This window comes from Genypterus blacodes, unplaced genomic scaffold (assembly GCF_046128005.1).
Source record: "Genypterus blacodes isolate CSIRO-AG114 ecotype Tasmania unplaced genomic scaffold, CSIRO-AGI_Gbla_v1 ptg000063l_1, whole genome shotgun sequence".
In the NCBI taxonomy this organism is placed as follows: domain Eukaryota; kingdom Metazoa; phylum Chordata; class Actinopteri; order Ophidiiformes; family Ophidiidae; genus Genypterus; species Genypterus blacodes.
Window position 1 is genome coordinate 315,049 of NW_027466875.1, and position 17,709 is coordinate 332,757.

A 17,709-nucleotide genomic window follows, 5' to 3' on the forward strand; every position below is an offset into this window, starting at 1 on the left:
AGGACCTCTCTGATGAAAGTGAGCCCTGAAGAGGACTCTGGGGACACAGATGGGGACAAAGATGGGGACAAAGATGGAACATAGACCTGCAGTTGCACTCTCTGTTCATGTTCATGCCCACCTTTTGACCTGTGTCGTATTTGAGAGAGAGCTGCACATCACAGTCCTCTTGGTCAAGAAACCAGATGTGGCCTGACTTTTCTGTAATAACCCCAGCGTGCTGACAGGAGGCCTCGGCCCTCTGCAGCCTCTCAGTATCTGACACACTGCCAGTACTGGACACCGCCGAGCTCTGCAGGCCTGCTGGACCTGCTCACACGGGCCGCAAAACCTAGATCAAACAGTGGAAAGTGACATCTCTGTTCCTTCTTCATGTTGTCATGCTCATGCCCAGGTGGACTCTCGCAGCATATTATGGGCTGTCACCAGTGGACTTGTGCTTCCCTGGAGACCGTGTGACTAGTGTGTTTCTTTCTTGTCTTTTTAGGAGTTGTATATTATGGGATGTATGCTACTGCTGGAGTATTATGGTCTGTCGGGCGGGCAGGAGGGGGGGTGTCACCATGACAACGGGGTTGCTAAGGGGCCGGGACTACTAGTGGAAAGGGGAAGGGAGTGTGCATGCAACGAGCCTACAGTGCATGCATGTCTAGTGGAAGTGTGCGTGCGCGTGCTTGTTGGAGGGGGTGGGGGCAGGCTGAGTATTATGGTCTGTCCGTTGCGAGGTAACCATGCAGAGTCCTGTGTGAGTGTGGGAGGGGGGATTATTATGGGATGTCTGCCCCCTTTGTGTGTTTGTGAGGATGTTAGCTATGCTCTGCCTTTGAGGTTGGGGAGAGAGAGAGAGAGAGAGAGGAAAGGGGGACGGAGCGGCGTGTTTGGGTCGTCGGCGGCTCGTATTTGTTTAAATTTGCGGATAATCGCTACTGTCCGGCTTTAATGAATGATCGCTGAGTAACAACAGCGGCTGCACGTACGGGTGAAGTCAGAGTTGTATTAATTCTTCACACCTCGACTGGGGACTACACACACTACAGTAAGTTTTTAAATGTGAGAAGGTTTGGGTGCTTAAAGTTTTTTTTTATTTCTGCCTAAGTCGACAGGGGAAATTAGCGCTTCTACTTAACAGGATGAAGGATGTCACACTTTGCTTTATTTACTCCATTGTGTAAGAATACCTGTAAAGCCACATCAGATACTGTCACTGTATAGATCATCGAGTTAGCCAACTTGTGTGAGCACGCAGGTGGTCAATTATATATCGATGACTGTAAATGATTGGAGATGAGCGAGATGACCGCTATTATTTATTTATTTTCCCTTCTCTTCCAGCACCCGCCGCCCCCTCCCTTCCTGGACACCCCCGGTCCATTCTCTCCCAACAGCCCCACGTCATTTTCCCTCCTCCCTCGCCGACCGAGGAGCGAGGGTTTGCGAGGGATTAATTCGACCGGCAAAGAAATAAAATAAAAAGATTCAAAAGATGTCGGGCAGCGAGGATGAGAGGGAAGACTTTGGAGTCGCAGGCGAACACTCACTTCTTCACGGTAAGCTCGCTTTTTCTCTCAAGAAGGTCTCATCTCTCACTGACTTGAGCTCGCCTTCAATGCGAAGCTAACGGTGGCTAAGCTAGCCAGGAGTAGTGGCTCGGGCCGTCACTCGCCATGATAGATTAGTTAGCTAACTTGGCGACCAAGTGCGTGTAGTTTTCTTTGTTTATTTTGAATGTACTGCCTCACGGAAACATGCTTCTCGCCTTCTGCAGCGAAGGCGAAGACTGTCAAAGTTTCGCCGATAGAGAACAGCAGTGACAAGTTTGAACCTGCGCTGTTGTGTCGTTCTCGGTGGTTTGTGTGTGTGTGTGGATCAACGCCTGCGCGTGCACGGACATTTTACCAGGCAGGGCGTGCGAGTGCGCGGTGTGTTTGTGTGTCGGGCGGCCGCGCGGAGAGCGCTGTGCTCGGCCTGCTGCTGCTGCCCTGTCCGCATGTGCAGGTGGACCCGCTCTCACACACATACACACACACACACACGCTGTCGCACTAACACACGCGTGTTTTCGGCAGATGAGGACGTGCAGGAGGATGCTGTGTCTGACGCAGAGGAGGTACCCAAGTCCAAGAAGAAGAAGAAAGCCAAGAAGAGCAGCCGAGAGAGCCGGAGCAGCAAGAGGCAGAGAGCCATCAGAGAGGTGATTCACTGCCCGCTGCAATGGCGGACTAACTTTTCGTTTGTCAGATGTGTTCCGGTAGCTACAACTGTCAACGCGCCGGATGGGGTGACAGCTACAGCGGGAGTGGGACGTGAGAAAGCTCCACTTCTCATTATAAGCAATGGGGGTTCTTACAGCAACATAGTTTGACAATGCAAATCCTGTCATGACACCTTGAAGTTTATCCAATAGCATTTACTATTAATTCTGCATAGAAATAACATTAATGTCTGCTGCTGTGGATATAGGCACTATGAAATGCCAAGTTTAAGGGAGAAGCACTGTTCTTGGAATGAAAGGCAGCACACACTCTTATGTAGGAACTTGAGCAAACTATTTAACATTTTCACGTCATAAGTGACTCAAAGTTTTGTAATTTTAAAATTGTTAATTACTTATTTATTGTCAATGAACCAATCATGGCAGCCATAAACATGACTTCTTGTGCGGATACAGTGGCGTATTGTACTTCAATAGAACATAACAAATGAGATGACACTTAAATTAATGGAATAAATTAAAAATGAAAACGACATAACTGCCACCGTCTCTAGCCAACTGGATGCAAATTTATAAAATGTATCGGTGATAAAATACTGAGCAGAGTGCTTTTGTATTTTTCAGGAGTTGCTAGTCAGCTCCCCAGAGCCTCAGTTTGGAGTGGAAGCAGGAGGTAGAGATGCAGATGATGGAGGAGTGCAGTCAGAAAGTGAAGGGAGCGATTATGCTCCTGGGAAGAAAAAGAAGAAGCGCTCAAGCTCAGCCAAAGAGAAGAAGAAAGGTGCAGAGAAAGGAAGCTCAAAGAGCAAACGTAAGGAACCAGAACCAGACGATGAGGAGGAAGATGATGATGATGATTGCCAGGTGAGAACTATTCAGACTCACCTGTGAAATAAACACTTAGTTCCTGCAGGGCTAACAGGACAAACTAACCTTCCTCCTGGCTGTTTGTCTGAACCCTTCTTCTTCTCCCTCAGCCTAAGAGCTCCTCCCAGCTGCTGGAGACTTGGGGCATGAAAGACATTGACCATGTCTTTACTCAGGAAGACTACAGCTCCCTCACCAACTACAAGGCCTTCAGCCAGTTTGTCAGGTGAGACATTTCATATTATTCCTAATTATCTTTGTGTTTGCCTTCCCATAGTAATTGAGAAATCCTATATAGTAGTTGAGAAACCTTCATTTATAACACAGTCATTCCATTTGTTGTTGTTTTATGTCCTCAGGCCACTTATTGCAGCTAAGAACCCCAAGATTGCAGTGTCCAAGATGATGACTTTGATGATGGCCAAGTGGAGAGAATTCAGCACCAACAATCCCCTCAAGGTAATGGTAACAATGCAGTTTTAAAGTTTGCGAATCAGATCTACCATGATAAATCATATATTGTAACGTTATTGTGCACATGACAGTAGAGAGCAGTATTTGTGACTCAGTACTGTGTCCTCCTTTAGGGTTGTGCCACTGCCAATGCAGCCCTGGCAGCTGCCAATGTGGCAGCAGCTGTAGAAAACATGGTGGCGGCGGGGGCAGATGGAGGGGCAGAGACGGGGGCTGCGGCTTCACTTGCATCTGCTCCCGTTTCTGCTGCTGCACAACCACCTGCTGCTCCTCCAGCAGCCCCAGCACCTCCACTCCGCAAGGCCAAGACCAAAGAGGGCAAAGGTGAAATATGATACGATTACAATTCTGCAGGCATAACATGCTCGTTACATATCAACAGACTTTAACCATTTGATAGAGGAACCTGTTTTGATATTGGTTGCATTGTTGCCGTCTACATTTTCCTCTCTGTTTTCTTAGGTCCCAATGCACGCAAGCGGTCAAAGCCTGCACCTAAGCCTCCACCAAAGCCCAAAGCCAAGAAGGTGGCCCCGCTCAAGATCAAACTAGGAGGCCTCAACAAGAGAAAGCGCTCCTCTGTAAGAGAGTGTTTCTGTTACCCTATCTTAATATTTAGTTTAATCAAAGACAAATTTTTAATGCATTCTCTCTCTCCCTCTTTCTGTCACTTTGTAGAGCGATGAAGACGAACCCGATGTTGACAGTGACTTTGACGATGGAAGTTTCTCAGTCTCAGATGGCTCCAATCGCAGCAGCCGCCCCAAGAAGAAACCCAAAAGTGCAAAGAAAAAGAAGAAAGGTTGGCATGAACATAATATTCATTCGTTAAGTCTGCTCCTCTGTCATTTTAGAGCCTAAATGTAGGCGGTTTTGCTTTGTTAGAGAGTGAGTAGCTGTTATTACACGACAAAAGTCAGTGTCGACGCCACGTTGTATTTTGAGTGAGTGGTCCATTATTTGAGAGAGATTAATTTTCTGTTGCTTCTCAGTGGAGACTGAGGATGGTGATGGCTATGAGACAGACCACCAGGACTACTGTGAGGTGTGTCAGCAGGGAGGAGAGATCATTTTGTGTGACACCTGTCCGAGAGCTTACCACATGGTCTGTCTGGATCCTGACATGGAGAAAGCACCTGAGGGCAAGTGGAGCTGCCCACACTGTGTGAGTATTGTAATCTCACTCCTTAGCGCTGGTTGTTGAAGGCCATTAAGGCTTTTGTTAAGAGAAGATTAGGTTTGATTCCCATAGAATGAAATATTACTCCTGTCTGTAGAACACTCTGTGGAGTTGCATCCTTAGAAGGCTGCTCATACAAGAACGTGTTGGGGGCATTGACCGTGATTTTAACCTTTTTTTTTTTTTTAAATGTTCCCGTCTCTTTGTCCTGTACCACTGCCCCTCTGCCCCCACAACCTTTTGCTCATGTTCCCGGCTATCATCTCTTATTCCCCACCACATGACTTGCCCACCCCCCATCCCCCATTTCCTCTTCTTTTCTCTGCCCTCCCTCCCTGCCTCCCTCCCTCCCTCGCTCCCTCCCTCCCTCGCTCCCTCCCTCCCTCCCTCCCCTACCCACTCCACACGCAAACATGCACACGCATGCAATGCGCCCTGCCCCGCCTCTGCTCTTGAAACCTCCCCCCACCCCCCCACCCCTCCCCTTTCCCCCCGTTCCGCATACCTTCCTTGCCTGTCTCCCCTCCCCCCTCCCCTCACACACACGCGCACACAATCACGCACGCACACATGCGCCTGCCCGCCTGCGTGTGCACACACACACACACACACACATACACACATTCTGACTCACCACCTCCATCTATCTGTGTTTCTGCCATTAGGAGAAGGAGGGGATCCAGTGGGAGGCCAGGGACGAACTGTCTGAGGCCGAAGGGGAGGACGAGGAAGACAGGAGAGATGAAGGGGTGGAGGAAGAAGACGACCACCACATTGAGTACTGCAGAGTGTGTAAGGACGGAGGGGAGCTTCTATGTTGTGACACCTGCCCCTCCTCCTACCACATCCACTGCCTCAATCCTCCACTCCCCGAAATCCCAAATGGAGAATGGATATGCCCCCGCTGCAAGGTGAGCGTGTGCACTGGTGCATACCAGTCTTGTGTTCATGTCTATGTGGGCATGCACATGACTTTCAGATTCCATCTTGTGTGTGTTTGTGCAAGACAGAAACAGCACTTTTTTCAAACTCTGTGTGGGAGGGTAAACCTATAGAATTTAAAGTAAACCTCACCAGTCCTACAGTTTTCATCTGACTTATCAGTTTCAACACATACATATTAACTTTTAAAAACTAATCAAAGTATCAGTTGCACATTGTTACTGTACAATTGTAAACATACCAGTCTGATTATCTCCTTTTCGCCCTGACAGTGTCTGCCAATGAAGGGCAAAGTCCAGAAAGTTTTAACATGGCGCTGGGGGGAGGCGCCGGCCCCCACGCCTGTCCCCCGGCCTGCTGACTTGCCTGCTGATGCTCCTGACCCCCCACCACTGGCTGGCCGCCGGGAGAGGGAGTTCTTTGTCAAATGGTGCAACTTGTCATACTGGCACTGTTCCTGGGTGCAGGAGCTACAGGTACAACATATTTTCTGAACATGTGTGTTCACCCCTTTTGCTGGGGTGTGTTTGTTTTTCTGTGTTGTGTTTCTTCACACATACAAACCCAGCGGTCCTGTGTATTCAGACTGATGTTTCTCTTCACTTGTCCCCAGTTGGAGCTGAACTGCCAGGTGATGTTTCGTAACTACCAGAGGAAGACCGACATGGATGAACCACCACCAGTGGATTTTGGAGTTGAGGGTGATGATGGCAAGAGCACTAAGAGGAAGAATAAGGACCCTCTGCTTGTCCACATGGATGAGGAGTTTTGTCGCTTTGGAGTGAAGATGGAATGGCTGCTGATCCACCGCATCCTCAACCACAGGTAGGACGTGCTTAGTCACACATTAAGTACACTTTTCCCTTCAGTGGCACACACTGTGTGTAGAATTAAAGAGATTGTTGCTGCTTTTGAGTTTATTTGATATGTTTGAAGTGATAAAAAAAGTACAGCATTTTGATACTAAGCAGAAGAATGAGGGAAAAGATTAAGTTAATGGATAATAGTTGTATTGCGTTGACACAACATGAAAGCATGCACAGTAACAGTTTTATTTTAACACATCTTTCTTGATCATACCAGTGTTGACAGGAAGAACAATGTACATTACCTGATCAAATGGAGAGATCTACAATATGACCAGTCAACCTGGGAGAGTGAAGACATAGACATCCCTGAGTATGACCCGTTCAAACAGACATACTGGAATCACAGGTATGCAGAGGCTTGCAAAATGCACAATTCCTCTTTCATAGTATACAAAAGTGCTGTTTAAAGTGTGTTTTTCCTTAAACTTTTATTTTCCTCATGAAGAGAGCTGATGGTGGGCGACGAAGGCAGACCTGGGAAGAAGCTGAAGAAGCCAGTCAAAGTCAAGAAGGCTGAGCGGCCACCAGCAAACCCGATCGTCGATGTAAGAATTGAAAAAAAAAAGCTTTTATTTTCACAGTAGCCTGAAAATGAATAGTAATGATTTTCCGAATTGTGTGATTCTTCCAGCCCACCATCAAATTTGATCGGCAGCCTGAATACCTGGACACCACAGGGGGAACTCTGCATCCCTACCAGCTGGAGGGGCTGAACTGGCTGAGATTCTCTTGGGCTCAGGCCACTGATACCATTCTGGCTGATGAGATGGGTTTAGGCAAGACTGTACAGACAGCTGTCTTCCTTTACTCATTGTATAAAGAGGTAGGGAACCATTTATGTCTTTGCAATGAACCATAGCTGATGACTGTGTCAGAATGTGAATCATTTATTTGTAGCTTTGATAAACAAAAGTACAGTTTGTTGGCTAAAGCTCAGATATGAGATAAGTCTATTTTTCTTTTTCCTGCCACTGTGTTTTGTCAGGTCTGCCCTCCCCTGTCAATCAGTGTTAGTGGGAGGGGTTTCAGACATGTGACGCATAGTAACTTTGCCCTTTACAGGGGATGAGTTCTGAAGAACGTTCTCTATCCTAAAGGCAGGGCAAGACAAACTCTATTGTGTACATATCTTGCAGCTTGCACTTACGTATGTACTTGTCAAACGAAGAGTTTCAGTCTTCACTTGTGAATCCCAAATCCACCTTTGCCTTCAATGCTCCAGGGTCACTCCAAAGGACCTTTCCTGGTGAGCGCGCCTCTGTCCACCATTATCAACTGGGAGAGAGAGTTTGAGATGTGGGCTCCTGACATGTACGTGGTGACCTATGTTGGGGACAAGGACAGCAGGGCTGTGATCAGAGAGAATGAGTTCTCCTTTGAGGGAAATGCCATCCGAGGTGGAAAAAAAGCTTCCAAAATGAAGGTGAGAAAGAACAACAGGGCTGTATTAAAATCTGAGAATGGAAATGGAAGATGAGTCAGACTAGCATTTGTATTTCACTTGACTATGTTCAACATAGATTATTACACACATATTAATGCTGCTAATTTGTACACACTGTGTTAGTAGATCAATCTGTTAGCAGCTGTGTTAACCATGTACCGTGTCTTCTTTCCTGGTTTAGCTCAACTAACTTCTGCTCCTCTTTCTCTGTGCTTCACAGAAAGACTCACCAGTTAAGTTCCATGTCCTGCTGACGTCCTATGAGCTGATTACCATTGACCAGGCTGTGCTGGGTTCCATTGAATGGGCCTGTCTGGTAGTGGATGAGGCACACAGACTCAAGAACAATCAGTCAAAGGTGACAGACACAAACTGACAGTAGTGATTTAGAAAACAGTGCTTCTTTGTGTGAATAACAATTTGTGTGAATGTAAGTAATTTGTAAGTATTTGTTCCTCCTGCACAGCAAGAGCAATTCTATTTTCAAAATAATGCACAAACCGCTTCTGCATAAATATTTTCTGCAGTTTTATTACCCTTCTTCTGTGCTTTGTGGTCAAAAGCCTCCAATTGAGTGACTTGTGTTTCCATGCTTTTCTTTTTGTCAGTTCTTCCGTATATTGAACAACTACCCGCTGCAACACAAGTTGCTACTGACCGGCACTCCTCTTCAGAACAACCTGGAGGAGCTCTTCCATTTGCTCAACTTCCTGACTCCAATGAGATTTAAGTCAGTAGCATAATGTGTTTGTTATGCAGTCTCAATTGAGAAGACCATTTTGACCGTTTTGTTTTCTTATGTCCATTTCTTCTTTTTACTCTCTGCAGCAACCTGGATGGTTTCCTGGAGGAGTTTGCCGACATTGCCAAAGAGGACCAGATCAAGAAGCTCCATGACATGCTGGGACCACACATGCTCAGGAGGCTGAAGGCTGATGTTTTCAAACACATGCCTTCTAAGACCGAGCTCATTGTTCGAGTGGAGCTGAGTCCAATGCAGAAGTAAGTGATTACAGGAAAAGCATTGTCTTGAGATTTCTTTCTTGGCAGTTTCACAATCCGTAGCCATTAAAATAAAACTTTGGATTTTGTGTTCAAATGATATATTTTCTTCTTTCTTTCTTCTTTTCAATCCAGGAAATACTACAAGTTTATTCTAACTCGTAACTTTGAAGCCCTGAACACACGTGGAGGAGGAAACCAAGTCTCTCTGCTCAATGTAGTGATGGACCTAAAAAAATGCTGCAATCACCCCTACCTCTTTCCTGCAGCTGCACTCGTACGTTTAATTCAGTTTTACACACAACGGTGTAGGAATTTCTTATTCTTATTCTGGTGTTGAATGGATGCAATATTAAACAGAACAGAGTATTTGTTCGTAGTGAATCATGTAAATCATTCTCTCACTGCAGGAGGCACCAAAACTTCCAAATGGCATGTATGAGGGCAATGCCTTGACCAAGTCCTCAGGGAAGCTGACGCTGCTTCAGAAGATGATGAGGAAGCTGAAGGAAGGAGGCCACAGGGTTCTGGTCTTCTCCCAGATGACCAAAATGTTGGACCTTCTTGAGGACTTTCTGGAGAATGAGGGATACAAATATGAGAGGATTGATGGAGGAGTCACTGGCAGCTTGAGGCAGGAAGCCATTGACCGCTTTAATGGTGAGCCTGACATACATACAGATTTGTTTCGTTTTTTTTGGCTTAAACTTTTTAATTGGTGTTGTTTAATCTTCTATTCTCCAACAGCTCCTGGTGCTCCCCAGTTTGCTTTCCTCCTCTCTACAAGAGCCGGTGGTCTGGGAATTAATCTGGCGTCTGCAGACACTGTCGTCATCTACGACTCTGACTGGAATCCCCACAATGATATCCAAGTATGCACATCACCTTTAACCTCACTCACTTTCAAGCCACTGATTATTTGTAGATATGTAATAATGGTACGCTATTTGTTACATGCTTCTCCTAGGCATTCAGCAGAGCTCATCGTATTGGCCAGAATAGGAAGGTGATGATTTATCGCTTTGTTACTAAAGCCTCTGTGGAGGAGAGGATCACACAGGTTAGTGAGGATGAACATTACAAGAAACTATCTCTTCTTTTATCATGTTTGTCTTGAATCTGCCTTAACTTATTTGTACTTGTTTTCCTGTCAACTCCAGGTGGCGAAAAAGAAAATGATGCTCACCCACCTGGTGGTGCGGCCTGGCCTCGGCTCCAAGACAGGATCTATGTCTAAGCAGGAACTCGATGACATCCTCAAGTTTGGAACTGAAGAGCTGTTTAAGGATGAACTTGGCGAAGGTGAGTCAGCTTCTAACTGCTGTCACTCCCACCTCATTCAATATCTAGTTTTATAAATGCTCACTCGTTTGCTTTTGTGTTGATCTGCATTTTGCAAGTTACAATTTTCCATTCATTTCCTTAATTCTATCATCCAGAGAAAAGAAACAACAGAAAAAAGAGTGAACATCAAAAATATAGTATGTATGGAGAACTGGCTATGGAATGCGTGGTCAGATTCATGTTTATTCTTTATTTTTTTATCAGGAGCTGTCAGGCGTTAAACCTGACAGAGGTCACATGGAGTAACATCTGTTTCTGCTTCCTTTGTATTTGACCTATCCTGCTGCCAGGAGACAACAAGGAGGACGACAGCAGTGTGATACACTACGATGACCGTGCAATTGACCGGTTGCTAGACAGGAACCAGGATGCTACAGATGACACCGAGCTCCAGAGCATGAACGAATACCTCAGCTCCTTTAAAGTGGCGCAGTATGTGGTCAAAGACGAGGACGACGAGGTACATGCATAGTTTTGAAGTGTGCATCCAAACAGATAGGATGTAACTTGGTTATGAGACAAAGAAATGTTTTGTACACATTGTGGGTTGTAGAAGTTGAAATAGTCTTACATTGAGTTTAAATCTGTAACGTTGCATCTTCAGATATTTCTATTCTGAAATGAATGTTCAGACAATTAATGATTCCTCACTACTGACTCGTCCCACTTTTAGACTAGAATGTTAGATCCCATGAGATCTAACATCATTGCTGAATCTTTGTAGACTATATTTTCATATCCATGTGTCATATGAATCCTTTTCTTGCCGTCTCTCAGGAGGAGGAAGTGGAAAGGGAAGTGATCAAGCAGGAGGAAAGTGTTGACCCAGACTACTGGGAGAAGTTGCTTCGCCACCACTATGAGCAGCAGCAAGAAGATTTGGCCCGAAATCTGGGCAAAGGCAAAAGGACCCGTAAGCCAGTCAACTACAATGACGGTTCCCAGGAGGACCGAGGTATAAGACAGGGTACAGAACAATACATAATGCATCTTCTTCTATGTGTGCTATGCCTGTGTTGTTGGTGGATTTGTGTTTGTATGGTGTTAGTGTTGCATAGTTTGAGCGAAAATGATGCATGCCATACAGTTACAGTGTTGTGTTGTTTTGCAGCATGCCTAGTAATGTGTTTGCTTTGTTGTGTGTTGGGGGAAATATATCTTAGATTTCAGGGCCCAGAATATAAATAAATAATTCCTAGATCACTTTAAAGTATGAATTAAACCCCCAGTATTATCACGTTTGAAGCTTTGTCACCTCCTGCTGGTTGACAGTCTGGCTGCTAGTGACTTTAAGCAGTTTTATTAACAAATTAGAGTTTGAATGTCCCTTTATCTTGTCTGTGGATGTGAATGTGTCTTTTCTATCAATATTATTTTATTATCTTTATTACCTTACCTTTTACAAAATGTTTCTGTGAATGTTCTCTTTAGATTGGCAGGAGGATCAGTCTGACAACCAGTCAGATTACTCAGTGGCTTCAGAGGAGGGTGATGAGGACTTTGATGAGCGGAGTGAAGGTAAGACTTGTTTGGAGCCCCGCTGTTTGAGCGCTTGTGCCATGTTAGGAGAATGGGTTTTGTACTCAAAAGCATTTTTATTTGTAGAGTATTGTCCTTTCTTTGGAGTTGTCCATAAAAGTGGATTTGATCCATAAGAAGTTTGGAACGTGGAGGTACCATTTCCTGATGATACTCAAAGATGTTACAATAAATGATCTTAGTCTCAGAGCCCCAGTTTGTCATCCACTAATATGCTTCAAACCACCCCAGCAGATGCACATTAAGATGACAGCTATGATATCTGCATCGTCAACTTCTACAAACCGTCAGGGAAGCTTTGCTGTTGCATCATCTGCTCAGAGCATAGAAAAGAAATTAAAGAAAAGAGAAGAAAAGAAATGGAAGAAAAGAAAAAGGGAAAATCTTAATGAACAGTTTGTTTACCTGAACTGTTTGTGTTCAAAGTCACTGACTTCAGTTTGAATCTCACAGCAAATTGAATTTAAATAAGCACTTTGTGGTTTTCAATTTTTTTTCACTTTTGTATTATACAATTTTAATTCATTTCATTTCAAAGGAACACTGTTTCCGTTATGTGTTTCATGTTGAAGTGGAATCAGTTGCACATGTTTCATATCGATTGTATTGTTTTGTTCCATTGCAATATGACTCTATTGTCATAATTAAATTAAGTGAAAGTTGTCATAACGCTGCTTTCAGTTTTAAGTGCTCTGAAAGCAATTTGCTTCAAGAAGAAGCGTTTAATGTAGAAGTGCCTAGAGCTTGTGAGAAAGCAGCTTCAGCTGGATCTGAGTGTCCCATCATGAGCCGTAAGTGGGAAACCTTCATAGAGCAACTGTAGGACCCTAAGACTTTACAGAGCACACATGATCACACATTGAATTTCATCTTTAATTAAAGTTTCATGGCTTTAGTGAACAGTTTGCATCCTTGAATGAGCACTGACCTTCAGAACGACTAACTGCTTTTACTTTCTCTCAGCTAATGCTCGCAGACCAAATCGTAAAGGGCTGAGGAATGACAGAGACAAACCTCTGCCTCCGCTTTTGGCCAGGGTGGGCGGAAACATCGAGGTGAGTCAGATGCAAAGCTCACAATTATCTGGACTCCAAAATAAGAGGAAAATTATCGTTTTAAACAGAAAAACAATTACCATAGACTTACTATCCCTTTTCCTTTGTTGTCACATTACCTTTTCTGTTTATGCAGTACTGAACAGATTGTATTTGGACAACTCAACCTTCACTCTCTTTCAGGTTTTGGGCTTCAATGCTCGACAGAGGAAGGCTTTCCTGAATGCAGTGATGCGTTATGGGATGCCTCCCCAGGATGCTTTTACCAACCAATGGCTTGTCAGGGACCTGCGAGGAAAGTCTGAGAAAGAATTCAAGTGAGTCTCAATCCAAAAGCTAAATTACAATACAAATGAATGTAAAGCGATTATTCAACTTTGTTCTCTTAATTATTTTGCTGCTTTACATTTATTTACATACATATTCCCAGGGCTTATGTGTCACTCTTCATGCGTCACCTTTGTGAGCCGGGTGCTGATGGAGCTGAAACCTTCGCTGATGGTGTCCCTCGTGAAGGGTTGTCACGGCAACATGTGCTTACCCGTATTGGTGTGATGTCACTTATCAGGAAAAAGGTACGTTGTTGTCAACAGAAAGAAAATAATATAGAGAAGTAGAACAAATTGTGTCACCAGGTGTGTAACCAGTGTGTATTCCTGTTCTATGTGTGACAGGTGCAAGAGTTTGAGCATGTGAACGGTCAGTGGTCTATGCCCTGGATGGCCGAGCTGGAGGAGAACAAAAGGGCGGCAGCTTTGGCCGCAGGGGAAGATCCCAAAACTCCTTCTAGTGGGACTCCTGCAGACACACAACCCAACACTCCTGTCCCAGGTACACGCTCGCACACACATACACCCGAGTGCATGGGAGAGGGAAAAGAAAGATCAAAATTCCATATGAATTATCAAACTTTTACCCTGAAAAATCAATAGAAACCTACTGATTATTCCTATGAACATTTTTTGTAGGCACAGCTTGAATGCAGAGTGTTCATGCGTTGTTTTCATTTTGTCTGTCTCCTAAATGTGTTTTCTGTTTTCCCAGAAGATTTGTCTAAATTAGAGGACAAGGACTTGGAGCTGAAGAAGGAAGCAGATGAGGGCAAAGGAGCCAAAAAGGCTGATGACCCAGAGGTTAATTCTGCTATTTCAATATTCAATTCCTTTTGTTTTGTAAAATCCCAAGCACTTGTACTTCTTGATTTTGTAATAAGATTTTTCAAATTATAACTCAATTACCTCTTCCCTAGATTATTGAAATCCCAGATGAGCCTGAAAAATCCCCTGCCCCTGACAATAAAGGAGAAGTAGAGAAAGAGAAGGATGAGAAAGAGAAAGAGAAAGAGGTGTCTGTTGGAGAAGACAGCAGCAAGGAGAAAGAGGTCGAAGACACTAGTAAGGACAAAGAAGAGAAGGACAAGGAGGAGAAGGAAACTCCTGCTGAGGTCAAGGGTGAAGGCAAGACTGATGCAGAAGAGGACAAGACTAAAAGTGAGCCAATGTTGCCAAAGAGCTTTCATTGATGCTCTCACCTCACATTTACACTTTGATTCACTGTGATTCTACCTGTGTGTCTCTTGCTTTAGCTGAGGAGAGCAAAGATGAAAAGATGGACACTTCTTCCCCTAAAGACGAGAAGAAAGGTGCGTACATAGAGCACACACATACATTCTCATTGCCTGCGTATTATGTCATCTGATATTTTTTGTGTACACACACAAAGTAAACATGAGGAAATAAGATTTACACAATTCAAGGCTACATGTGTCCTCATAATGAGACGGGTGTTGTGTCGGTTCTCTTTCCTCAGAGCAAAAAGATGAGAAGGATGGAGTAAAAACAGAGGAGTCTGGCAAACTGCAGAATGGAGAGAACGCCAAAGAGGGAGGAGCAGCTGCACCAGTGAATGTGGGGGAGGAGAAGAAGAAGGCCACCAAGCAGAGGTTTATGTTCAACATAGCAGATGGAGGATTCACAGGTAGAGAAAACACACAAACACACACACCATCCCTTTGTTTTCCTCTTTCCTTTGTCCTTTTTAATCGTAATGATCTCCTTTCCAGAGCTTCACTCTTTGTGGCAAAATGAAGAGAGAGCAGCCACTGTCACCAAAAAGACCTTTGAGATCTGGCACCGTCGCCACGACTACTGGCTGCTGGCTGGCATCATACAGTATCCTTTCAGATGATCACATCTTCCACATGCACAAATGTAATAGATCAATAATAAGTTGATGCAGTCACTCGTTGTTTCAAGGGCAAATGTCCCAGCGGAGATTACGAGTAGAACCAAACTGGATGTTGTGAAGTTGTCTCAATCTTTATATGATAATGACCCTGGTGAAATTGGTTATAACCCTTAATTCCATTGTGTCTCAGACATGGTTATGCACGCTGGCAAGATGTACAGAATGATGTGAGGTTTGCCATCCTCAACGAGCCCTTCAAAGGGGAGATGAGCAGAGGGAACTTTCTGGAGATCAAAAACAAATTCCTGGCCCGCCGGTTCAAGGTGACTTTGCAGTCACTCCTCTCCTATTTATTTGTGGGTGTTTGTGTGTCTTTTTCTCTAAGTGTCTCATCGGGTGATTGTTTCTCTGCACAGTTATTGGAGCAGGCTTTGGTGATCGAGGAGCAGCTGCGTCGGGCAGCATACCTGAACATGACCGAGGACCCGGCTCATCCCTCCATGGCCCTAAACACACGTTTTAGTGAGGTGGAGTGTTTGGCCGAGTCCCACCAGCACCTCAGCAAGGAATCCATGTCTGGAAACAAGCCTGCCAACGCAGTACTGCATAAAGGTGAAAACGAATAAATAACAGTGTACCTGCCTTGCTGATAAGTTGACATCCATATCAGACGTGTCACTCCCAGCCTGGTGGTGTTTATGTTTGTCATGGTCTCTTCTGGTGAAACAGGATGCACAGAAACAATCGGCACCATTATGTCTTTAGTTTTCCATTTTTGCATTGTAAATGTAAACATGATAGTTTCCTGTGCGTCCATCACACAGGTGAGGATTAATGATGGAAATTTCAAGTGTTGAATGCTTTTCTGCCCAGAACTAAATTTGAATTAGATTAATTCAGACTTTACATAGTTGTTGCTGTACTTCATTTTGGTCTCATCACAGTGTTGCTCATGCTCTCGTTCCGTCTTGTTCTTCAGTCCTCAAACAGCTGGAGGAACTGCTGAGCGACATGAAGGCTGATGTGACACGTCTTCCGGCAACCATCGCCAGGATACCCCCCGTAGCCGTGCGCCTGCAAATGTCCGAGAGGAACATCCTGAGCCGACTGGCTAGCCGAGGCCCCGAGGTCGCAGTGCAGAACCAGTCGCAGACCTCACAGCAGATGCAGGTGCCCCGCTGACCCATCCCCTCATTTTACAGGTGTGTCTGATTACTGACTGAGAAGTGTCGCCCTCACCTCACCACCATGTAGCAGATGTTCAACCCCTCATCCACATGTACAGCATAAGGTTAGTTGTCGCTCCACACCCCACACGTCACCCCTGGACTCGAGCATCAGCTGTGCTGCTGGACTTTACTTTTGACAAAACTGGAACTGTTGACATTGGATGTGACTGAATGGAACAATCGCCTCCAGACTAGAAACAGGTCCACTGGGAAAATCCCGTTAACTTCTCTAACCCTGAGCACTGAGAACTGTCCTGTTCTGTCCTTACAGCAGGGCCAAATGTGTGTGTGTGCGTGTGCGTGTGTGTGTGCGTGTGTGTGTGTATGTAGCTGTATGTACCTTTTAAGTTGAAAAAGTTTGACGGGAGTAGAGACGCATGTTTGGAGTATACTGGTGCTCTGGAGTCATTTTTGGATCATCAATTATTTCAAGGGAGTCATTTTTATGTTGGAATCATGACATTTTTGTAAGTCATTCAGCTCTAATGTCCTCACCCTGTCACCTGTGTGTTTCTTAAGAGTGTGTTGTGGGCGGGGTCTCTGCGTGTGCGCGTGTGTGTGCGCTTCCATTACATGTGTCTGAAATGGGGGCATACTCATGTGCGTCTCTACTGCAGACGGCCCTTCACACTGAGCTTCGTGCTTCAGCAGAGAGACTCTTATACACGACCTGATAAAGACACTTGACTTGTCCATCAGTGAAGTGTTACCTCTGCATCCTCGTCCTCCATCCGAACCCTCCCTGTCACGCCAGGTGACATCAGATCTCCCCCGCTCACACCCTAACCAGCACCTTGACATTCCGAACGTCTCTGTACAAAGGCACCACCTCTTTGCTCCAGCTAAGGACATGCAATAGCTCCACTTTGGTAGGTACACGGAATGATAACATTAATGATCAAGAACGATGGCAATCTTAAGTTAATTTAATTTCTTACTGTCTATGGTTATTTTTGTTTTACATTATTGAATATTATTCTAATGGTTATACTTTGTTTTTATTGTTGCTGTTTGTTTTTATGGACTACAATAAAAAGGTCAACACTTTGTTTTGCTTTTGGATCTTTTTCTTAAGAAACTGATTTTTGTGTTTAGGGGCAAAGTGTGTGTATTTCAGCCAGTGCAGGGTGAATGTAGAGCTGATATGTTTGAGAGTAAAAATAATCCAATAATGACATGTTGGTCCTTTTACAACACCAGACAGACACTTTCGCCTAAATCCCTAAGTTTGTCCATTAAATGCTGACATATACAGATTTCTTTTTATGTTTTTGTTTTCATGTCTGTTTTGAAACTTAAGCTAAGCTTTTAGAGTCAAAAGTATGCCATGCAAAAAGCGCATAGCAGACTTAGCATGCAGGTTTG

At 44.7% G+C, this 17,709-nt stretch overlaps 1 protein-coding gene across 4 annotated transcripts; it reads left to right on the plus strand.

The window, feature by feature from the left end:
- Positions 1-799: 799 nt before the first annotated feature.
- chd4b (chromodomain helicase DNA binding protein 4b) lies at positions 800-17,392 on the plus strand. 4 transcript variants are annotated; one of them, XM_076154733.1, is made up of 41 exons: positions 800-1,036; positions 1,333-1,547; positions 2,067-2,191; positions 2,837-3,076; positions 3,190-3,305; positions 3,439-3,538; positions 3,667-3,877; positions 4,016-4,134; positions 4,232-4,355; positions 4,546-4,718; positions 5,399-5,644; positions 5,948-6,151; positions 6,289-6,500; positions 6,759-6,890; positions 6,990-7,089; positions 7,176-7,367; positions 7,767-7,967; positions 8,209-8,346; positions 8,597-8,718; positions 8,817-8,990; positions 9,126-9,267; positions 9,401-9,650; positions 9,738-9,862; positions 9,958-10,050; positions 10,151-10,292; positions 10,430-10,471; positions 10,625-10,794; positions 11,112-11,301; positions 11,766-11,852; positions 12,837-12,928; positions 13,112-13,245; positions 13,359-13,503; positions 13,603-13,759; positions 13,973-14,061; positions 14,178-14,418; positions 14,514-14,570; positions 14,738-14,905; positions 14,991-15,099; positions 15,306-15,438; positions 15,532-15,727; positions 16,095-17,392. In XM_076154733.1, the coding sequence occupies exons 2-41, from the start codon at positions 1,484-1,486 to the stop codon at positions 16,295-16,297; spliced, it is 5,958 nt and encodes a 1,985-aa protein (XP_076010848.1). In that variant the 5' UTR covers positions 800-1,036; positions 1,333-1,483; the 3' UTR covers positions 16,298-17,392. The 4 variants fall into 4 exon arrangements, with proteins under 4 accessions (XP_076010848.1, XP_076010849.1, XP_076010850.1 ...); XM_076154734.1 differs by having other exon boundaries at positions 11,112-11,289; XM_076154735.1 differs by lacking the exon at positions 10,430-10,471.
- Positions 17,393-17,709: the final 317 nt, after the last annotated feature.

Excerpts from the sequence above, each read along its gene's own strand:
- chd4b (XM_076154733.1), top strand. The coding sequence starts at position 1,484 with ATGTCGGGCAGCGAGGATGAGAGGGAAGACTTTGGAGTCGCAGGCGAA. Across the intron at positions 2,192-2,836 it reads GGCAGAGAGCCATCAGAGAG|GAGTTGCTAGTCAGCTCCCC; the intron begins GTGATTCACTGC and ends TGTATTTTTCAG. Across the intron at positions 14,419-14,513 it reads AGAAGAGGACAAGACTAAAA|CTGAGGAGAGCAAAGATGAA; the intron begins GTGAGCCAATGT and ends CTCTTGCTTTAG.